The sequence below is a fragment of the Ranitomeya variabilis genome, chromosome 5, assembly GCF_051348905.1.
Source record: "Ranitomeya variabilis isolate aRanVar5 chromosome 5, aRanVar5.hap1, whole genome shotgun sequence".
Classification (NCBI taxonomy): domain Eukaryota; kingdom Metazoa; phylum Chordata; class Amphibia; order Anura; family Dendrobatidae; genus Ranitomeya; species Ranitomeya variabilis.
Genome location: NC_135236.1, coordinates 505270374 through 505295312, shown reverse-complemented (window position 1 = coordinate 505295312; position 24939 = coordinate 505270374). Strand labels below are relative to the sequence as shown.

Sequence of the window (24939 nt, the reverse complement as noted above, 5' to 3'; positions counted from 1 at the left end):
ACGATAATGAACAAATCAAGGTCACAGACAGAATAAACTTAGACTGTAAAGTGCCAATTGAAATAGACTTATCAACCTTTTTTGTACGTTTAGAGCATGCTGATATAACATGAGTTGAATCACCACAATAGAAGCACAACCCATTTTTTCGCCTAAAATTCTGCCGTTCGCTTCTGGACAGAATTCTATCACATTGCATATTTTCTGGAGCCTTCTCAGAAGACACTGCCAAATGGTGCACAGGTTTGCGCTCCCGCAAACGCCGATCAATCTGAATAGCCATTGTCATGGACTCATTCAGACCTGTAGGTGCAGGGAACCCCACCATAACATCTTTAATGGCATCAGAGAGACCCTCTCTGAAATTCGCCGCCAGGGCGCACTCATTCCACTGAGTAAGCACAGACCATTTACGAAATTTTTGGCAGTATATTTCAGCTTCATCTTGCCCTTGAGATAGGGCCATCAAGGCTTTTTCAGCCTGAATCTCTAAGTTAGGTTCCTCATAAAGCAACCCCAAAGCCAGAAAAAACGCATCCACATTGAGCAACGCAGGATCCCCGGGTGCCAATGCAAATGCCCAGTCTTGAGGGTCACCCCGCAGCAAGGAAATTACTATCCTAACCTGCTGTGCGGGATCTCCAGCGGAGCGAGATCTCAGGGAAAGAAATAATTTACAATTATTTTTGAAATTCAGGAAACGAGATCTATCCCCGGAGAAAAATTCAGGTATAGGAATTCTAGGTTCAGATATAGGAGCATGAATAACAAAATCCTGTAAATTTTGAACCTTCGTAGCAAGATTATTCAAACCTGTAGCCGAACTCTGAGGATCCATTTTACTCAGGTGAGATCAGAGCCATTCAAGGATTAGAAGGAGAGAGAGAGACAAAGGCTGCAATTAGAGCAGAAATGCAACTAAGTCAACTATAGAGCAAGCTCAGAGGAAAAAAAAAAAAATCTGCAGACTTCTTTTTCTCTCCTTTCTTCTGCCAACGGTTTTAACACTGGGCCGGCCATACTGTCATGGTTCCCAATGGCAAGGGAACGTCAGAGAACATAAATAACAGAACAGCTCTTGGGTGATGGAATCTCGAGCTGACCGTGAGCTAAACCTACCACACAACTAACAGTGGCCGGGTGGCGTACCTACGTTTTATCCCTAGACGCCTAGCGCCAGCCGGAGGACTAACTAACCCTAATAGAGGAAAAGACAGACCTGGCTTACCTCTAGGGAAATTCCCCCAAAAAGGAGATAGAAGCCCCCCACATATATTGACGGTGAGTTCAGAGGAAAAGACATACGCAGTATGAAGGTAGGTTCAGCAAAGCGAGGTCCGCTTACTAGATAGCAAGAAGATACAATAGGGAACTTCACGGTCAGCTGAAAACCCTATTAAAGTACCATCCCAGAATTACTTTAAGACTCATGTGTCAACTCATGACACCGGAGTGGCAATTTCGGCCCACAAGAGCTTCCAGCTACAGAAAAATAACATAACTGTGAACTGGAACAAAAATGCAAAACAAACTTAGGACTAAGAGTCCAACTTAGCTGATAGTAGTCTAGAAGCAGGAACATGCAACAGAAAGGCTCTGGTTACATTGATGGCCGGCACTAGAATAACTGAGCAGCAAGGCTAAATAGGATACACCCATATCCTAATGGAAACAGGTGAACAGAGAAAGTGAAGCACACAAGTCCAGTACCACCAGTGACCAGAGCCCAAAAACCAAACTCACAACAGAGGTGTATGGAGCGGAGCCATGTGTGTATGAGGTGTACGGAGCGGAGCTAAATGTGTACGAGGTGTACGGAGCGGAGCCGCGTGTGTACGAGGTGTATGTCGTGGAGCGCGTGTGTACGGAGCAGAGCCATGTGTGCAAAGTGTACGGAGCGCAGCCACGTGTGCAGGAGTAGCTATGTGTGGCCATTATACGGTACGAAGTATCATGTGCGGCCAATATACAGTATGGAGCATCATGTGCGGTAATTATACAGTACGGAGCATCATGTGTGGTCATTATACAGAACGGAGAATCATGTGGGGCCATTATACAGTGTGGAGCATCATGTGCGGTCATTATACAGTATGGAGCATCATGTGTGGTCATTATACAGTATGGAGCATCATGTGGGGCCATTATACAGTATGTAGCATCATGTACGATCATTATACAGTATGGAGCTTCATGTGAGGTCATTACACTGTGTTCCAAATTATTATGCAAATTGGATTTAAGTGTCATAAAGATTTAATTGTTTTGTTTTTCAAATAAACTCGTGGATGGTATTGTGTCTCAGGGTTCAATGTATCACTGAAATCAATCTTAAACACATGTGATAATTAGTTTTCCAGGTGATTCTAATTAAAGGAAAACTACTTAAAAATGATGTTCCACATTATTAAGCAGGTCAGAGTTTTCAAGTAACATGGGAAAGAAAAAGGATCTCTCTGCTGCTGAAAAGCATCAAATAGTGCAATGCCTTGGTGAAGGGATGAAAACATTAGAAATTTCCCGTAAACTTAAGCGTGATCATCGTACTGTTAAGAGATTTGTGGCTGTATCTGAGCACAGATGTGTTTGTGCTGATAAAGGCATAATGAGGAAGATTTCTGCCAGGCAAGTTCATTGGATTAAGAGAGCAGCTGCTAAAAAGCCATTACAAAGCAGCAAACAGATATTTGAAGCTGCTAGTGCCTCTGGAGTCCCTCGAGCCTCAAGGTGTAGGATCCTTCAAAGGCTTGCTGTGGTGCATAAAGCTATTTGGCCACCCTTAAACAATGTTCACAAGCAGAAATGGTTGCATTTGGCCCACACATACATGAAGACTAATTTCCAAACAGTCTTGTTTACTGATAAGCATTGAGCAACCCTGGATGGTCCAGATGGATGGAGTAGTGGATGGTTGGTGGATGGCCACCATGTCCCAACAAGGCTGCGACATCAGCAAGGAGGTGGAGGAGTCATGTTTTGGCCGGAATCATGGGGAAAGAGCTGGTGGGTCCCTTTAAGGTTCCTGAAGGTGTGAAAATGACCTCTGCAAAGTATATAGAGTTTCTGACTGACAACTTTCTTCCACGGTATAAAAAGCAGAAACGTGCCTTGAGGAGCAAAATCATCTTCATGCTGACAATGCCCCATCTCATGCTGCAGGGAATCCCTCTGAGTCATTGGCTGCTATAGGCATAAAAGGAGATAAACTCATGGTGTGGCCAACATCTTCCCCTGACCTCAACCCTATAGAGAACCTTTGGAGTGTCATCAAGCAAAAGATCTATGAGGGTGGGAGGCCGTTCACATCAAAACAGCAGCTCTGGAGGCTATTCTGACTTCATGCAAAGAAATACAAGCAGAAACTCAATGGATGCAGGAATTGTGAAGGTGAGATCAAAGAAGGCTCCTATGGTAAAATGTAACTTGGCCATGTTTTGGAGTTAAATAGCTTTTTTGCTCAGTGAATGTGACCTAATGCTGCAAATTCCACAAATGAGCATTTTCAGTTCCTTAAAACATATCAAATGTTTGGAAATTCTACTGTGCCTAATAATTTGGAACAGTACATTTTAAGTTTTTATTCATTTTGGAGATTATACTGTTATCATTGGGAGGTTTCTTCAATAAAATGTGATGCATAATCTAACAGGTGATTACTTTTATTAGACTGACTGTCATTTGTACCAACCATTTAGGAAAATCCGATAAAAATGTCAGTTGCATAATAATTTGGAACATAGTGTATACAGTATGGAGCATCATGTGCGGTCATTATACAGTATGGAGCATCATGTGGGGTCATTATACAGTATGGAGCATCATGTGCGGTCATTATACAGTATGGAGCATCATGTGGGGTCATTATACAGTATGGAGCATCATGTGGGGCCAATATACAGTATGGAGCATCATGTGCAGTCATTATACAGTATGGAACATCATGTGCAGTCATTATACTGTATGGAGCATCATGTGTGGTCATTATACAGTATAGAGCATCATGTGCGGTCATTATACAGTATGGAGCATCATGTGTGGCCACTATACAGTATGGAGCATCATGTGCGGTCATTATACAGTATGGAGCATCGTGCAGTCATTATACAGTATCGAGCATCATGTGCAGTCATTATATAGTATGGAGCATCATGTGCAGCCAATATACAGTATGGAGCATCATGTGCAGTCATTATACAGTATGGAGCATCATGTGTGGCCATTATGCAGTATCGAGCACTGTGTGGCCATATTTTTTTGTTTATAATTAATGTATATGAAACAGTGTGATCAGCAGTGCTAAATGTGTGTGGTTTGGACGTGGATATGGGTGTGACTAGTTATGAATGGGTGTGGTCAGAGGCGTGGCCTAAAATTTGCCGCAGCGCGTGTTGTGCGCCTCAAACTTTGTCCCTCTTTCCCATCTTCAAAAGTTGGGAGGTATGTGATAAGAGAACAAATTATCATAGAATAGTTTGCTGACTTCATATACGGAACCTCTATGTGCTAGAAGAGCAGAAGTGACTCCATTTTGGAAACTACACCCTTTGGGAATTTATTTACAGGTGTAGTGACGATTTTGACTCTACGGGTGTTTTCCAGAAAGGAGCAACAGTGGATACTCCTGAGTGAAAATTGCAAATCTGCCATTGTTGTGCCCATACATTATAGTGCCCATATATTGTAGTGCCCACCTTGCGATTCTGGAGATATGGACCCCATAAAATAAGCAGGCTCTCATCGCCACAGAAATGTCAAATATGTGGATGCTAAATGTGGGGCTCAAAAGAGAGGGGGCATTTGTACTTGGGAGTGCAGAAGTCATTGAATTTCTTTTGGGGGGCCGAGGAGCTGTGGCAGTTTTCTATAGTATTTGTGCTACCAAGTGCAGCGCCCCAGAGTCCTGCTCGTTGCAGTACTGTGGCTCCGCCGCTAAGGGGGGCTATGGTACGTCTGATGGCACTGAAGGAGTTCATCTGACCAGGTATCACATACACCAATACATTTCACAGTCGGGCCTCCAGGGGGAGCTAAGGGTACTATTCATTAGGCCACTCCTCACATACTGGTAAAACTGGGGGTCAGGCGGGAAGTTAGGTAGAACGCTGACTGGGTACGAACCAGGCAACACCTTGTGGCAGAGGGTGTTGCAGGGGAAGATTCGGTAGGGTCCCTGTCAGGGGTGGGATCCTGACAGAGGCCTGGCAAACAGAGAGAAAGCTACGGGACCGCGCCTGCACTTCATAGCGGCGGTGCCCTAAGAAAGGACAAGAAGCGAGATTTATTGTGCTGAGTGAGAAACGAGATCAAAGCAAGAAGGAGAATACCAGTAGGAGTCGTGCTGTAAGATCGAGGCAACATCCTTCTGAGGCGTAAACAACCGGCGGCCAGAACGCCAAGGAGGTACAGAGCTCTAAGCCATACTTCAAACCAACGGCAGGACAGTCAGTCACAGGCGGGCTGTCTCACTTAAATCACCTACGCAGACATAGGGGGCAACCTGTGGAGAGGGGCGACTCTAGGGTCCCGGAAGAGCTCCAAACCTACCCGTCATACGGGTGCGTCCCAACCATAACACCTGGGAGGGACGGAAGATTAGCAGAAGATCATCTAATCGAGTTGTGAGGGAACACGAGAAACAGACACGACAGTTGTGGGGACTATCCCGTAAGCACAGCAGGGGAGGACCACAACACATAGCGCTAGCAGGAAGGCACAGATTTCCACCTGCGAGGAGAACTCTGGAGGTGCCATTGGACCGGCCGGACTTGCGCAGCCTGGTGAACCATATTCCGGACTGAGGACCCAGAGACCTTCAGTAAAGAGGTAAAGAGACTGCAACCTGGTGTCCTCGTTATTTACTGCACCGCACCACCACCACTATCCACATCTATAACTGTACGCCCCTCAGCAGGGTCACGGACCGGGTCTAGCCACCGTGACAACCCCAGAGCAGAGACTCAGAGGCCCGGTACCGGGTACCCCTCGGCCCTGTGGCAGTGGGGGCGCTACAACTTGGCATCACGAACAGGATCTACTTAAGCCTGAAGAGTCAGGTCATGTGTGCCTTGGAACTGTGATTTATCGTGCTTGGACTGTGCTTTATTGAGAGAACTGTGTGCTGCCATTACTACAAGGATTACCGCCAAAACCGCCGCCATTGCAGCGCTGAGGAGAAGCGCAGGAGAAGAAGAGGGGCGTGGAGTGGGCGTAGACAAGCTGAAGAGCGCGAAGGACAATGGCCGCCCAGTCTAAATATTTCTGTGTCCTGAGGACGTGTCCGTCAGCAGCCGAGATCCGCCTCCTGATTCTCAATGGAGGGCGGAGACAACGAAAACGAAACCGCCCATGAAGGAGAGAGCGGGAAAAGGACCAGGAAGAAGAAGTCAGTGACATGGAGGACGCCATGGCCAGCCGCCAGGAGCCGGAGCATGGGGTCAGAGCCGAGGACTCCCCCAGCTACCCGGAGAGGCACCGCAGCCGGACCTCCACAGTGGACGCTGACCTCCTGCAGACGCAGCTGAGCACTGAGGCCGGGTGGAAGAAGACCATCATCGGGAGCCTCACCAGACGTCTGTCGGCAGCCTCGTCTGGTCCGGAGCAAGAAAGAAGTTCCAGCGCTCCAAAGCCAGAAGGCAAGGCTCTGCCGGAAAGCGAGATGCTGCAAACGGAGATGACAACGCCGCAGCGCAAGGCCCTGCAGCTAGCATTCCAGACCCCAGCGGAGGCAGAGCAGACCGGCACCGGAGGGACCGCATCTGAAGCAGGTATGAAGGACGACCCTGCCCTGATGACCGGCACCACTCCAGTGACTGCTAGTGCCACAACTGCTGACTCCATTCCAGTGACTGATCTTGCAGCAGCCGCTACCTCTGCTGCAGCAAATGCCCATACTCAAGCTGCGCAGACCTCCATCGCTGCGCATGATTTAACCGTACATGAAAGACGGATTAACGGCGTTTGTCCAGCACTAGGTGTAACCCTGGACCTCACTTTGCCCAGGCCAAGAAGGGTTAAGTGCCAGGTGCAGCCCTGGAAGCCGTCCAACTAAACCTCGGAAACCTGAAAATGTAAATAGTTAACTGTTTGTTTCCCTGCTTTTTGCTGCTCTAAAACCCGTCTAGGGTTATTCTTAAAGGGATCCCTTTGTTGACCCGGGATCCCTATTGCTTTTTGTTTGTTTTCTACTTTTGTCAAGTTATCAAAGAACTGCTGAATCATGAACAATGCATGATACAAACTTCTTGTATATAGTTTGCACCTTCTTAAAGGTGCTCTCTACTGGTTTTACATAAAGACGGACTCTTTGCAAAGATACGGTTCTTGGAACCTGCACTGGAGTCCTTGCTGCATACGGACTTGCGGCTTGAGAAGTTGCACTACCTCGTAGAGACTTGGTCCCCTCTTAAAGGGGATGTTCACATCTTGCACTTATGTACAGTGTTGCCTTAAGATGGTCAGATGGCAATAATGTCTTGAAAGAAAAAGTGATGATGTTGATATGTGAAAGTTAAATGTAACCAATTAGTTGATTGTAAGAAATGTTCAATAATGTGTTAAAGAATGAGGACAGGAAGTGAACCCGTAGGGGTTAGTGGTGAGTCCTCTTAGGAGCCATATGGAGATGGCTCATTGATCTCAACTGAAAGAAAAACATGTTCTATACTGTGTATAGTAGTGGAAGGACAGTAGGCTCGGGCAGAATGGGGCGGTCCTGTAAAAGAAAGGAGAGGCAGCAGGCCTGGAGCAGTTAGGACAGGCGGTCCTGCAGACGTAAAGTAGGAGAATGTAGCACAGTTGCTTAAGCCTTATAATGTGTTATAAGAAGGTCTTTAGTGGATTCAGAGTGTACATCCTTAAATGCAATGTTAAATTAATGTTTAAAAATTTTGCACTTAGTAGAATACCCGGTTGAGTAAGAAAAGTTATTTATAGTAAGTTATTCAAAAGTACTTAACCATGTTTGTAACGTTCAAGTGTCCTCACCTCCCATAAAGGGAAGCTCTGTTCAAATATGCTTATTGTTATTGCACTCACAAAAATTGTATGTCTTTTTGCTGACATGTATTGTTGTTTTCTTCCCAGTCCCGGAGTACTGGATTTAACCGGGGGGGAGTGCAGCGCCCCAGAGTCCTGGTCGTTGCAGTACTGTGGCTCCGCCGCTAAGGGGGGCTATGGTACGTCTGATGGCACTGAAGGAGTTCATCTGACCAGGTATCACATACACCAATACATTTCACAGTCGGGCCTCCAGGGGGAGCTAAGGGTACTATTCATTAGGCCACTCCTCACATACTGGTAAAACTGGGGGTCAGGCGGGAAGTTAGGTAGAACGCTGACTGGGTACGAACCAGGCAACACCTTGTGGCAGAGGGTGTTGCAGGGGAAGATTCGGTAGGGTCCCTGTCAGGGGTGGGATCCTGACAGAGGCCTGGCAAACAGAGAGAAAGCTACGGGACCGCGCCTGCACTTCATAGCGGCGGTGCCCTAAGAAAGGACAAGAAGCGAGATTTATTGTGCTGAGTGAGAAACGAGATCAAAGCAAGAAGGAGAATACCAGTAGGAGTCGCGCTGTAAGATCGAGGCAACATCCTACTGAGGCGTAAACAACCGGCGGCCGGAACGCCAAGGAGGTACAGAGCTCTAAGCCATACTTCAAACCAACGGCAGGACAGTCAGTCACAGGCGGGCTGTCTCACTTAAATCACCTACACAGACATAGGGGGCAACCTGTGGAGAGGGGCGACTCTAGGGTCCCGGAAGAGCTCCGAGCCTACCCGTCATACGGGTGCGTCCCAACCATAACACCTGGGAGGGACGGAAGATTAGCAGAAGATCATCTAATCGAGTTGTGAGGGAACATGAGAAACAGACACGACAGTTGTGGGGACTATCCCGAAAGCACAGCAGGGGAGGACCACAACACATAGCGCTAGCAGGAAGGCACAGATTTCCACCTGCGAGGAGAACTCTGGAGGTGCCATTGGACCGGCCGGACTTGCGCAGCCTGGTGAACCATATTCCGGACTGAGGACCCAGAGACCTTCAGTAAAGAGGTAAAGAGACTGCAACCTGGTGTCCTCGTTATTTACTGCACCGCACCACCACCACTATCCACATCTATAACTGTACGCCCCTCAGCAGGGTCACGGACCGGGTCTAGCCACCGTGACAACCCCAGAGCAGAGACTCAGAGGCCCGGTACCGGGTACCCCTCGGCCCTGCGGCAGTGGGGGCGCTACAAGGGATGTAGAAGTCCCCTATATTTCCAGTAACAAATGAAATAGCTGGAGCCCTGCTATGTGTAGCACAGGTCATCGGATGATCGCAGCTTCTAGTCTCCCATGGAGGTATATTGAATCAAGTAAAAAAAATGTTTTAAAAAAATATAAAAGATAAAATCACCCCCCTTTCACCCCATTCAAAATAAAACCATAAAAAATTACACATAATTGGTATCGCCATGTTCAGAAACACCCAATGTATCAAATATAAAAAGAATTAATCCGATCACTACATTTTTTATGGTCACCACAACATTGCAATAATATAAAATAACTGGCAAAAAAAAGATCATGTGTACCGCAAAATTATATCAATAAAGACTGGCGTGCAAAAAAATAAGCCCTTACCCAGCCCCAGATCCCGGAAAATTAAGATGCTACGAGTCTCAGAAAATGGTGCTATTTTTATTTTTTGCAAACGTTTGATTTTTTTTTTTTTAAATAAAATAGATCCTATGCATGTTTGGTATCTATAAACTCACAATGACCTGGAGAATCATAAAGGGCAGGTCAGTTTTAGCATATTGGGAACATGGCAAAAAAAACAAAACCCACAAAACAATTGTTGAATTGCATTTTTTTTATGCAATTTCACTGCTCTTTGAATTTTTTCCCCATTTTTCACTACACCATATGGCAAAACCAATGGTGTCTTTGAAAAATACATACAACTCATCCCTCAAAAAATGAGACCTCACATGGCCATATTGACTGAAAAATGAAAAAAGTTCTGACTTTGGCAAGACAGGGAGCAAAATACGGAAACACAAAAACAGAAAACAACAAGGTCATGAAGGGGTTAAACAGCTGAGGTCAGTGTGGACATCATTCCTGGTTGTGACGTGACAGGTGCTCGGCTATTACGTCAGCCGAGCTCCTGGTGGGCACAGCTCCTGTGCTGTACATGATTGCCATGATGTATCTATGCGTCAAGGGTTGGGAAGCCTTACCTGACCATGATCTATAGGTATGCCAAAGGTTGTGGAAGGATTAAGGAGTCTTCCTGTCCAGAGTATTAAGAGGGATAAAGTGGAATTTTTCCCACATTTGGAAATTTGGATGAGAATGTTCCATTCTTCCTTATGAAATGGCCTTTGCCATATAACATCTTATGCATATTTATTTTGGAGATGAGTATTTCCCCATCTTGGCCCTGAAATAGCGTTCTCTGACACAAATTACTCTGAGGCATAGAAATCCCAGTTATTAACCCCTTACTGCCACCGGACGTATTATTACGCAGATGGCAGTATCCCCCGCTTTGATGTGGGCTTCGGCGTTGAACCCACCTCAAAGCCGGGACATGTCAGCTGATTTGAACAGCTGACATGTGCCCACAATAGGCACGGGTGTAATCGCGATCCACCCACGCCTATTACCTAGTTAAATGCCACTATCAAACATTAGCTTTTAACAGGCACTTCCGGCCATCCAGCCAGAAATCCACACACCGGTGACCCCGTCACATGATCAGGGGTCATCAGTGCGTCGGCATGACAACCAAAGGTTTCCTTGAGATCTCTATGGTTGTTAATGCCAGATTGCTGTGAGCACCACTCTGTGGACGGCGCTCATAGCAAGTCTGCAATTCAGCTACATAGAGGCGATCTGAGCATCACCTCTATGTAGCTGAGCCGATCAAGTTGTGGCAGCTTCTATCCTCCCATGGGGGCTATTAAAGCATGCCAAAAGTAAATAAAAAGGTTTTAAAAATATGAAAAAAATAAAAAAATATAAAAGCTCAAATCACCCTCTTTTGCCACATTCAAAATAAAAAAATAAAAATCAAACCTACACATATTTGGTATCGCCGTGTTCAGAATCGCCCGATCTATCAATAAAAAAAAGGATTAACCTGATCGCTAACGGCGTAGTGATAAAAAAAGTCAAAACGCCAGAATTACGTTTTTTGGTTGCAGCGACATTGCATTAAAATGCAATAACGGGCAATCAAAACAACGTATCTACACCAAAATGGTACCGTAATTAAAAACGTCAGCTCAGCATGCAAAAAATAAGCCCTCACCCAATGGAGACGCTAAAATTGCTCAATTGTTTTTTTGTTTTTTGTTTTGTTGGTGGGAGTTTTGACATCTGGACTCCAACCGAGCTTAATTTTACACTTAACTGAGCCTGCTAGTGTTAATCAATGGGTACCACATGGTTTGGATCCTCAGTTGAAGCCTACTCTACATCCCGATGCACTATTGCGTTGGTCATTGATATTCATTGTATAATGAACAGACAGAAAAGAAGAAACATTTTTCTGCTGTCTTCAAGTCTGCTTTTTTTTCATTTTTATGTGAAAAAAAGTATCATAGGGCACACATTATACAAAATGATTAATCTCACCTTATTCAGGTTAATATTGATGTTAAAACTCTGACCATCTCCTTCCACTTGCCATATCCAAACCCTGCAGGAAAGGTCACAAGTGCTGAGACTGAAGCGCTCCAGTGTGAAAGTACAGTGAAGATTCCCATGCACTCCATTCCAGATATGATAGAACGGGATCTCCTGTATAAAGACAAAGAATCATTAGATGGTGATTAGGGTGGACTCCAAGAGAAAAGCTGCAAATTAACCAGACTGAATTGCAAGGGACTAATTTGCACTATGGTCTGCTGGCCAATCTGTTGAATAAGCCAAATATCAAGTATGGATTTGTGCTACAAATTTTCTATTACACATTGTTTGATAGTAATAAAGGGGTTTTCCAGATGATGAAATACTTGTTAAAAAAAAGAATTAAGCCAATCACTTGCTGAGGCAGATATCCACTTTGATCGGTTGGGAGGGCATTTCTTGTGTATGAAATATAGGGCTATTATTAAATTATTATGCTTAATTTTATAGTACCATTAATTCCACAGTGCTTCAGTGGAATTCAGTGCTTAGTGGGATTTGAACCCAGGACCCCTGCACTGCCCTATGCCACTATGCCACTATGCTGCCCAGTGACTCAAGAAGAAGAGACCAATTGACCTGAAAATTGCCAGAAAAAGAGATCAGCGATGGCGACTATAATTTTATATGTTGCATCATTCATTATTAACCAGTCTAAGTCCTTTTAAAAATAATTTTCATTACCTGGAAAACTTGGAAAGTGAAGTGTACAGGTTTGAACAATTTCTGATGCATAGTAAGACAACGATTATACCTGGTAGCTGGCCAAGAGCTTGCTCTTCCACATGGTGCTGTGCATGTCATGCACAGAAAGGCGTAGATTGTGATAACTATCCTTAAAATGTAAGATCCGCGGCTCATCTAACATCTGCCCCCCCTGTTGTTTCTCCAGCTGTATGACCTCCTGTGGGAAAAACACACACAATTATAGAGATAAAACATGTTGTACATGATTAATGCATTTGGAGAAACGGGTCCGATAACATATCCGCATTAGTACATCTACATGCACCTAGCTCTTTGTCTATACTGGCAATTTGCATCCATCATACATAGCTTGATGTATTATGTGGTGCTTACATCTGTTTGTAAGCTTCCAATGTGTGTGTAGAGGGTTAGTGACCCTACACTGGAGTCTGGCTACCATCCTCATGGGTACAGATGCCTATTTGGGCACAGCTGCTTTTCTTACCCAGCTGATGAACAATCTTGAGTTGATGAGAACAAAGTTCAAGTGAGAACTCTCTAGAGGCCAACAATGCACATCCTGATAGACGGATGTAACTGAGCTTCTGCAATAAGCGGTTTCTTACAACATTCATAAACAATGAAAAGCCGCATAGTACCACTGAAATTGTTAGGATTAATGCCAACGGATTAATTGAAGGAGTTTACCATTTTCCTGTCTTTTCTAAAGAAGGACACTTTTTCTTTGTATATATGTTTTGCTTTAAAAACCTGAAAAAAATGGTCTCTTAAGGGTGAATAGGTAAAAGGCACACCCAGGTCCTGGCGCCTCTTTGGGCCTAAAAGGCTTTTCTGGTACAGAAGTAGAGACCACTATAATGAATGGCTTCAGTGGATAGTCAGGTTTTGGTAGGACAGACCATGTTACACTTCCATTGGGGCCATGAAGGTTCAAGTTATGCATCAGTGATTTAGCTGTTATCATTATTTTCAAACACAATGCTTTAGAAATAATGGCCACATGATTGTGTATAGTGGTTTTTACCCCTGTTTAAAGAACTTTTGAAATATCTCTGGATGAGATAATATAGCCAGTGCCTGATACATGCTGTCCATGGACTGATCAACATGCACAAGATGCCAGTTTCTCTTAAAGTGGCAAATGTAAGATATGACACAGAGGAGATCTATGTCTTGTTTAAATGGCATCAGATATATAGATGGCTACCTCATTGTTCCAGATGAGACAATTCTCTATACTCCTCCTTCTAGACCTGTCCTCTGCCTTCAACACAGTTGACGACTGCCTCCTACTACAGATCCTCTCCTCCTTTGGTGTCAAAGGCCTTGCCCTATCTTGGATCTCCTCATACCTTACCAACCCCATATTTAGCGTTTCCTACTCCCATACTGCCTCTTCATCTCGCCCCCTCTCTGTTGGTGTCCCTCAAGGCTCTGTCCTAGGGCCCTTACTCTTCTCAATCTATACACTCGGCCTGGGACAACTCATAAGGTCCTATGGCTTCCAGTACCATCTATATGCTGACGACACTCAGATCTACCTCTCTGGCCCAGATGTCACCCCTCTGCTCTCCAGAATTCCAGAGTGTCTATCAGCCATATCCTCCTTCTTCTCCTCTCGATTCCTCAAGCTCAATGTGGGCAAATCTGAACTAATTATCTTTCCTCCATCTCGTATATCTTCCCTACCTGATCTATCTATCAAAATGGAATGAAATCACACTTTTCCCTGTCCCCAAAATCTGCTGCCTTGGAGTAACCCTTGACTCGGCCCTGTCCTTCAAACCACACATCCAAGCTCTCACCACCTCCTGTCGCCTCCAGCTCAAAAATATTTCCAGAATCCGTCCTTTCCTCAACCCTCACTCTACCAAAATGCTTGTGCATGCCCTAATCATCTCCCGCCTCGACTACTGCAACATCCTCCTCTGTGGCCTACCTTCTAACACTCTTGCACCCCTCCGGTCCTTCCTTAACTCTGCTGCCCGACTAATTAATCTCTCTCATCGCTACACTCCTGCTTCCCCTCTTTGCAAATCCCTTCACTGGCTCCTAATTTCCCAGCACATCCAATTTAAACTACTAACACTGACCTACAAAGCCATCCATAACCTTTCTCCTCTGTATATTTCTGAACTAATCTCCCGAAATCTTCCCCCACGTTATCTCCGGTCCTCCCAAGACCTCCTTCTCTCCTCCACACTTATTTGCTCCTCACCCAATTGCCTCCAAGACTTCTCCCAAATATCCCCCATCCTCTGTCCGGTTATCCACCACATTTGGATCCTTCATACAGAACCTGAAAACCCACCTCTTCAAAGAAGCTTACGACCTGCAATGACCACACGACCACCTCAACACCATCGGAGCTACAGCAACCCTCGACCTACTGTCTCCTTCCCCTTAATCCTGTAGAATGTAAGCCCGCAATGGCAGGGTCCTCTTCCCTCTGTACCAGTCTGTCATTGTTAGTTTGTTTACTGTAAGTGATATTTGTATTTTGATGTAACCCCTTCTCATGTACAGCACCATGGAATTAATGGTGCTATGCAAATAAGTAATAGTAATAATAAAAATAATACACTTTATGAATTAAATTAAACTTCATAGCTACAATATGTTGGTGGGATGATGGTTTAGTGAATGATTGCTCTATGAAAACAACATGGCAGCCCTCCTTTCATGCAATCAATTACTATATACTTATTACAACACAGATGGAAAGATGTATAAAAGAATACATGCAATAATGTATAATACAAGGATAATGTTACACCATGTTCATAAAATCTTCAACATTGAAATTGTAACACCTAGAAGGAAAAGTCATAAAATTATTAAAATCACAGGATCCACAGACATGTTAACTAGGGATGAGTGGGCCCGAGGATGTTTGGGTCTGTCGCGTTCAGGCGAACTTTATAAAAAGTTTGGTTTGGATGCCAGAACAGTACCCAAACTCAAACCCATCCCTATTTAAATGAACAGGGAGCCCGAACATCTGGCAGTTCCCACGCTGCCATCTGTGTGACAGAGCAGGAAAAACCTCTTTGATTGGCGGTAACCTAACACGTTACCGCCTGTCACAGCGTTGCAGTTCCAATCCTGTAACTCAGATGACAGAATGTGAGCTAGCAGCTGTGACCGGCAGTGAAAAAGCAACCGCTGGTGAGGTGTTGGTTATTGAGTACTACTCTCATCAGCGTATGCCTAGTCTGGCTGAGAGCAATGAGAGCAGGTGTGCGCTGATGAGAGTATCCAACAGTCGGTGCCTGTCCATAGTAATAAATATTTCAGTGAGATACTTAGTGCAGTGCATGTGTATTTTACTGTACATATATCAAGCTAATAAATAAAATAAAAAATGGCATTGGGTCTCATTTATTTTTGCTAACCAGCTGAGGGAAAGCGGACAGCTGGGACTGGTGTTATTATTCTGGGATTGGGCCAATATCATTAAAGGGTCCCTATTAATATCATCTCACAGCTGTCTGTGTAGCCGTGTAGCCTTTACTGGTTATTAAAATGGGAGACCCCTAAAAGAATGATGTTGGGTCCCACCTATATTCAATAACCAGCAAAAGCTAAACAGACAGCTGATGGCTAATATTATTAGGCTGGGAAGGAGATATTGGCCCCCTCCCAGACTAAACCACCAGCCCTCAGCTGCCACAATAATGGCGCATCCATTAGATACATCAATTCTGGTGCTTATTCTCGGCTTTTCCTACTTGCCCTGGTGCTTTGCCAAGTGGGGAAATAGCTTTGGGGTTGATGTCAGGTGTATTATATTTGCTGACATCAAGCCCAGGGGTAATGGAGAGGCACCTACAAGATACTCCCATTACTAACCCCGTAAGTTTAAGTAAAATACACATACAGAGTAAAGTCATTTATTTTAACAAAAAACTGTCCGACCCTCTTTTACCCATTTATTAGTGTAAAAATAAAAAATGAAAGTTATACTCACCTGTCTGCCCATAATCCATAATGCTGATGTCCCACCACGATCATCAACTCTGCTACATTTGTTTGCATTGCTGAGCTGTGACAAATGTTACTGCTCAGCTCGAAAACCAGCTCACACTGAGCTGTGCGTGAGAACACACCTATTTATGACTGGTGGTGATGTAATTAAGGTTACCTCCAGCTCAGTGTCATCTGGTTGCCGGGCAGAGCGGTAACATTATTGATGTGACCACTCAGCAATCCAACCAGATGTGGCAGAGTTAGTGATCATCGTGAGACATCAGCATTATGGAATATCGGCAGATAGGTGAGTATAACTTTGATTTTTAAATTTTTTTTACATTAATAAATGGGTAAAAGAGGATTGGGGCCCTTTTTTTCAAAACAGGACTTTGCTCTGTGTGTGTCTTTATTACGTTTTACTTACTGGGTTAGTAATGGGGGTGCCTGATAGATGACTCTCGATTACTTGCCCCTGGACTTTATGTCAACAAACATAAAACAGGTGACATCAACCCAAAAACTATTACCACACTTGTTAACGCACCAGGTCAAGTGGCAAGTGCCGGGCAAAGCCCAAGAATTGGCGCATCTACTGGATGTACCATTTCTGAGGTGGCTGCGGGCTGCTATTTTTAGGCTGAGGAAGGCCAATATCCACGAACCCTTCCCAGCCTAAGAACACCTACCCCCGGCAGTCTGCTTAAGCTTGGCTGGGTATTAAATACTGGTTTATTGAATAATTTATTTCAGTAGTTTAAAAAAACGGGAACCCTCTGTTTCTGTCATAATTACCAGCACTGGTTGTCAAGAATAGAAGAGACCCCATGTCTTTTCTTTTTATTTATTTATTTTTACACAGTGCACCAGCCGATAACAGCAATGCCAATACTTGACATGGCTGGGATGGAGCTGGAAGTGCCCACACAGGAAAAACTTAATTGGCTGCTCTGCAGCCTTTCAACAAGCTTTGTTCGGGCTCCCGAACCTGAACAGTAACACAGAATTCCAGTATGGACCATGAACTTTGCCGTTCAGGTTCGCCAATCTATAATAATGATATGCAAGTGATGAAAAAATGTAAGCAACATTTGTTAAACATCTCGATTTTTTAAGCATTGAGTATGATGCCAGTTACTTTCAGTGTAACAGAACATTCCTCACACAACCATTAATAACCTAATTGAAAATATGTCAAAATGTGTAAGTGCGTGTATTTATGACGACCATACTCAATACTGATGAGGTGTCTTGAAAATTTAGTTCCCATATTTTCAGAATTTGCACATCACTAAATATCTATCGATCCTGCATTTTCCTTAACTCCACAATGTTTCCTTCTGGGTATTACAATTTCCATGTTGTGGAGTGTATTTTCTATTTTATGTAAATTGGTTTAATACATGATACACTAATTAAGAAGTTTGGACAATGTACATTGCCAAAGTTTCATTATTTTTCTTTTCTTTTTTTTTTTTAACAAGGCCAATTCTTTGACTTTGCTTCCCTAATACCTACAACCCTCACATAATTCTCCTAAGCACTTAGGTATACCATCTCCCTCAATGGAGCAAGTAATGAATTATAGTATTACATCATGTTTTATGTGCTCCATAATCAACAGTCTCCTGTCGTTACAGTCAGTGAACCATATCCCGGCTTTAATAGCTGTGGTTTATGTGTGGCTTTCCCCTTTCACTCACCTTCATGGCATCTTGTGTGTCAGGGATGCAGTACACTCGCAGGCTGTACTCCAGGCTGGTACATGAGGTGGGAGCAAAGAGCAGCAGCTTTAGGCGCTTTGTGGCTGACATGCTGAGAGACTCTCCCACCAGGGCAAAGCGTCCCAGCTGCTCTGTGAATAGATAACAGTTGTGGGACTCCAAGTGGCAGTAATACGTGTGAGATGGGCTTCCCCCGTCAAGCTGCAACACATCCTGTTAAAAGCAAGTCACATACTTAAGATCAAAAGAGACCATTTAGGGCTCTCAGGCCACTGTCACACATTTAGTATTTGATCAGTATTTTACCTCAGTATGTGTAAGCCAAACCCAGGAGTGGGACAATCGGAAGAAAAGTATAATAGAAACACGTCACCACTTCTGTATTTATCACCCACTCCTGGTTTTGGTTTACAAATGCTGAGGTAAAATACTGACCAAATACTAAACGTGTGCACGTGGAATAAGGCTACGTTTCCACAATGAGCTGTCAGTGAGTTTTTGACCCTGCATATTTTTATTGCGTCGAAAACGCAGCATCTTACAGTTCCAGCAAAATTGATGGGCTTTACAGAAGTTTCATGCCCACTGTGCTTTTGTTTTACTCAATACAAAGTGACCTTTCAAATCTGCACCATGTCAATTTCTCTTGCGGGTACGCTGAGTTTTCTATGTGGATTTTTCCCATAGACTTACATTAGATGTGGAAAATACGCAGTTAGAAAACAAGCATGCGTTTTTAGTGCGTTTTGACAGGGAAACCGATCAAAGATGCATGTAATCGGCACAAAGTACTGAATATCAATACAATTTTGTGAAAGCCAAATACGAGGAAGTATCAAGAACAAAGCAGCATTTTTTAGAGCATGATACACCAAAAAGAGACAAAAACCGCAGCATCAAAAACACAATGAAAAACTGCAACTACTCTAATTTGATAGGTGCAGAAATTCTGCAGCATCAAAAACTCCCCAAAAACTCATTGTGGGAACATAGCCGTACAGTTATCCGTGTATGCGATGGAACAGTCACTCATCTTTTCGAGTTTCAGATTTAATTAAGAAATGGATGAACAGATTTTTAACAACTTCATACAAGAAGATTCCTAGTGATGAGCGAGTATGCTCGTTACTCGAGTTTCTCCGAGCATGCTCGGGTGGTCTCGGAGACCACCCGAGCATGCTCGGACAAACTAGAGTAATGAGCATACTCGCTCATCACTAAAGAGGACACCACAAGTGAATATATTTCCTTGTTTTTTTTTATTTGGTATACGTAGGTCAATATTCTTACGTACTCTCTATATATACAACTTTAGCAATAGAAGCAGCCACAATATTTTTTTCATCACAATGACATACAGAATCTGTGAAAGCAAAGCTCCATACGCCTCCGTATAAAATGGAAGATACATGCAGACACAAACAGTCTATGACAGCTGTACTGCAGATCTGTTCAAAGCAGGTCTGTAAAACAGCCGTTTGCATCTTGGAAGACACCCAGAAAATGAAGATTTGCTTAGGTTATGTTTTAAGGCCGAAATCTAAATTCTTTAGTAAATCAATAAAATTCAAGGTATAATCAATCTTTTTACTGCAGTAATATATGAATGTTCAGTCTCCTCAGCTTCTTCTGCATTCTAACATGACAGGACACCATGTTCAACGTAATCTACAGTCTTCCTCCCAGCAGACAGAAACATGTCTTCTCTACATAAACTTGGAAGCAGATGGTCAGAGAGTTTGACAGTCTCCATACATATTACATTGTGAAAAATCTAAACTACATAACAGACCAATATTTTCTATTTCTACCAATGGTATAAAACCTAAAGTGTGGGTGCAGTTCACAATTTTTCCCTCATGAATTATTACAGAGTGAAAAACTAACAACCTTTGTAATGTAGCTTGTTCAATGGCTCTTTCTCTACTTATTAAGCATTTGTTTAATTCCAGAATGGCGTTTGTGTTGTCTGTAGCTGTTCAGAATCTCTGAACTCACTGAAATTGACAACTACTGTATAACATAGAAAATCAAACTTCTTATTCCATGCTTGTATTACATACAGAATGGACAGTGTGTTTGTTTGTGGGTGGGACAGGGGTGCACATATTAATACAGATCATCTTTGGTATTAGATCAACTCACCCCAAGGATTGATTGAAAGCAAATTTTTTTTATTGTAAGTTCTAAATACTCAAGTGCTGTGAGATATGTAAGACCAGATGATCACAGTACTGAGACTGGGAGAACTTGGGGAGCTTATCCAGGATTCTTGTAAGAATTCTACACTTGTTCTTTCGAAACAGACATATAATCGTGCCAGCCTTTATTTGGAGTTGGGTTCAGTATCAACTAAGAGTTGGCTTGCAATTGATAGATCTCCATTTACCTGAGGATTCCAAAAAGGTTTCGACTGGCCAACAGGAGAAAAGATGAATCCTCTGGTGGGCCCCTGCTCAAGAGTTTTTGCCACCACCCTCATGTATGAGCAATGCTTGGCACAATATACATAAATCAATATGTACAGACAGCATCTTATTTATTTAACAATCTACCCAGTTGATTGCTATATACATTTTTGATTAAGGATAATGTCACATTTGCATGTAGATGAAAAGTGAGTCCCTGGAATTGGTTACTGGTGGGCTCTTGGCACCCCAGTCCGACACAGATTCCAAAGATGGCATTTATTGCAAAATCTTCTAAAGGTAAGTGAACAGGCACAGGTCACAACTTAACTGATAGCCGTAAAACATGCAATATTACTATAGCTATGTGACATTTTTAAAGCTATGTATTAAGCTGGCTCAGGAGTTGAGCTTGCCTCATATCAAGTAGATGCGGGCATTGTTACAGACAGCATCTGCCTGTAACTGCAAAGACTGGATTTTTCTCTGAACGCTGCAGTTTAACAATTTATATGCCACTTTCAATCTCTGACAACAACATTTAAATGAAGTCAAGGTCAGTGGGGCATTAACTTTCATAGGCCTCCCACAATGCAATCACGGGGAGCAGATGGATCACCATTGCAGTTGGGGGTCAGCTAAAGGCGACTGTAATTGATATCCTATTCTTCCTGTGAAACACAGCCACAGGCTTGAGGAAAAGTACAATTTCTCTATATACTGTAATATTGCAATTTATAGTATAAGCGATCACCCTAGGGAATTAAAAATTAACACAAACAAAAAATCATGTTTTACAAAAGCTTAAAAAAAACTAAACAGGTTTATGTCTTCACCCGTTTAAAGAAATTACAAAATAAAAAAAAAATAAGTTTTTATCATCATGTCCAATAATGCTCACCCCCATCCAAAAATAAAAATACATTAAAAAGTAATGTTATATGTAGCCGAAAATGGTATGAATAACAATGTTAGCTATATGCAAATAACGCCTATCATAGGGTCTCAGAAAACAATGGGAGAAAGATATATTTTTTGTAGAAAGTAATGTAATATATACACAGTGCCTTAAAAAAGTATTAATGCATCATTACTTTTCCACATTTTTTAACTCTGATCAGCTTCCCTGTCCCTGCTGAAGAAAAGCATCCCCACAGCATAATGCTGTCACCACCTTGTTTGATGGTGGGAATGGTGTTATCAGGGTGATGTGTAGTGCTAATTTTTTGCAACACATAGCGTTTTAGCCCCAAATTTTCTAATTTGGTCTCATCTGACCAAAGCAACTGTAAGCAGCAACTGAAAGGAGCTTCTAAAGGAGCATGAATTTAAAAGTTAAAATGGCTCCCTCTGAAGTATTGATTTTGGGAGAGAAAAAAGGTAATGACATATACTACAATATTTCACAACTTTGCAATACCTGAATAATTAAATTATTTACCCTTTAATTGTATAGTTTTCCTACAATTGTATTTGGATGCACTTGAATGTACTTGGCTAATATGGGCTCACCACTTTTTCAATACCTTTACAATCTGTCTTTCTGAATCCATTAGATTTGTGTATTTGAACAATTTGTGCCATAATGACCAGCGAACACAATGAGCTGTAGCAAACCAAAATGATCTTATGGGATCGAAGTATTTAATTTCTACTTGAAAATAGAGAATCAAAGAAAGGAAAAGCTTTAAAGACAAAAGTAATGCTGCCACGGACTCCTGAAAAGCTGACAATTATTATATTAATGCAATTTAACCTGTGGGCACCAAATGACAGCTTGCAAATCCTGAAAAATATTACTTTTTAAGTAGCCGGAAGCCCATGTCAACTGTCATCAAACTTAGTGCTGAACCTAATGTCTAGGCATCATTATCCAACAGCCAGAACATGACGTTATAAATGTAGAGAGCGCATGGTACCTTTTCTGCATCCTTCAAATCCAGTGTCTATGTGATTCATAGTATGCACTGTAAACTTGCAGCCTGTTCAATAAACACCATCAGCCAGGGACCTGCGCTATTCTCTGCGAATGTCTCTTATCAAAGTACAGCCGCAAGACACAAAGCGTTATTATTATAATGACATTCCGTAGGCAAGACATCAACTTTGTATGCCTTAGACATTCAGCACTTGTGTCCTGACAATCTTCCATGCAGCACACGTAATTTAGAATCAAAAATCTCTATGGGACTATCTCACCAACTATGCAAACACACAGTTTATAGTTAATTGGAAGCTGTCACCAGAAAAGGACTTATTGTTTAAATCCGTACTTTGTGGTACATAGTACTTTAAAAAAAAAAGGTATATTTTTTATTTCATATTTTCCGTGCTTTCTTCAAAAAACTAAATAATTAATTTAGCATTTTTCACACTGACCACTCAGGCTGTTTTAGACTTATGATTCCTGTCCTTTCAGGAAGAGTTGATACATGCTCATTAGATGCTTCCATTCTGACTCTTGTTCATTGTTGCTAATGTACATGTAAATTACCTGAAACAATTAGGAAGTTAGAATAAAGTGGCCAGTGTGAAAATGGTAAGATTTCTAATTTTTAAGAAAGATTGTGATATAGGTAAAACTTGGCCAAATTTTTTAAAAAATATATTTAACACAAAAAACCTGTCTTAAACAATAGGTCATTTTCTGACGACAAATTCAATGAAGAGTAAAATAAAACAAAGATAAGTAAGCTCACTCCATCAAGTTGTTATAAATTCTATTGTTTTATCCTTTTCTGAGAACTAATATGCTTCCCAGGTGGCTCATCGTTCTGCTTTTTTAAACTTTTCGGTGACGAAACAAGCTAGATTATTCGACAATATTGGAGGTTGTGACTGTATCAATGAATAACGAGGGAATTTGCCATTCGAAAGTTTATAAAAGTTGGAATAGTTGTGAGATGCAATGGCATAATGGTTGTCACCCAATCAAGCTGAAGTATTTTGAGCCCATCAGGGTAAAAAATCTGACTTTTATGGCATTTGTAATTAATAGCTTTCATTTTGAAGCCACAGTGGCAATTGACTATTGTGGGTCTAGTTCCTTACGGTGTCTTTTTTGTCTTTACGTTTTCCTATGAGCAATTTAAAGAGGCAGGTCACGTTGCATTTATTCTAACAAATGTATTAGATTCATGATTTTGTGGCACTGATTAATACAAAGGTATCACATTTTCAGAACCAATTAGTTCTCACATGCATTGTCTTTCAGTTGGGAAGTCTGGTCACATACTCCTCCATCAGTAGCCATTTTGAGAACAGGAGAGCTATGCTGGCTGTAAGTCGGCAGCACTGACAAGTCAGTGGTGCTTCTCAAAAGAGATTAGCGCTGATCCAGTAATACCTGCCCAAATCATGACAACATATTTGCCATATTGAAGATAAAGTATGTGGTGGCACCCCAGTAGATGTAAGACAAGGGGTGGGCACCCCAGTAGATGTAAGGCAAAGGGTGGGCACCCCAGTAGACTCTTGTAGACATTTTTGGTATAAAGGAAAAGGTAGATATTTTTCTCATGCAGAAACACAATATCTCTTTAAATTGGTACATGATATTTAAAACTTTATTCCTATCAATTGAATAGGTTCACTTTAGGTAGATATTGTAGAAAAAAATGTATTTACTAATTATTTGCTGTTTAAATTCCACTTTGCTCTCCAAAAATGTTCAATACCATTTAGGAGTAGTAGGCAAACGTGTGAACTGTTTACAAGTTCTTTTTTCTACTGAGCTTGTAAGCGCTGCCCCTAGTGTGCATGCTGAAGCCAGCCATCTCTCTCCAGCCCCACTGCGCTTCCAATGCTGCAGATGTTATCAAGGCTGCCTCCTATAAACAATGCTGCTGACCTGAACTGTCACTCAAGCAGGAGGGGCTGCCCACTCAGCAGCCAGGAAGTCAAGAGGCTGGGGAACGGGGCACACCCCATATGACTGATACGGGTGATAAAGTATAACAATATCTGCTGTTGGCACACATTTTATTAATTCTGACAATCCCTTTAATGGGAAAAAAGGAATTTGCTGCAGAACTCCAATATTCCTCAGTACCAGATAAGGCAGTTTCTTTATTGGGACCAATAGGACTATGCACCACACCAGACTGATGGCTTCTTTCCCTAAACAACTGTGCCTCCATGGTTCTTAGTGAGGCTGTCACCTACAACAACCTGCACCTCTTTTGGTTCAATATCAAATGGTCCAGTCATCTGTAGATACTTCATCTTATTCTTTCCTATCTTACCCACTCGCTTTAAGAGCTTTTTTGCTATGGCCGGCGGTGGCCCTTCTATTATGATACTCAATGCCAAAAGACAACCAATGGTTCCTATATAACAAACCCAACAGCACTCTTGCTTCACCCAGTGAAGCCTTAAGGGCCCACCCTGCTTGCTTTTACAAGCTATCCAGATCTACAGGTTACTTCAAACAGAATACACAAT

General features: G+C 42.6%; 1 protein-coding gene across 3 annotated transcripts in view; it reads right to left on the bottom strand.

Moving 5' to 3' along the window:
* Positions 1-24939, bottom strand: part of UNC5A (unc-5 netrin receptor A) — a 650811-nt gene that overhangs the window by 31799 nt on the left and 594073 nt on the right. For all 3 annotated transcript variants that reach the window (XM_077265710.1, XM_077265711.1, XM_077265712.1), the window contains 3 exons: positions 18068-18301; positions 12442-12591; positions 11634-11798 (listed from right to left, as the gene is read on the bottom strand). In XM_077265710.1, the coding sequence (XP_077121825.1) occupies positions 11634-11798; positions 12442-12591; positions 18068-18301 (549 nt within the window). The remainder of the gene's footprint in view (positions 1-11633; positions 11799-12441; positions 12592-18067; positions 18302-24939) is intronic.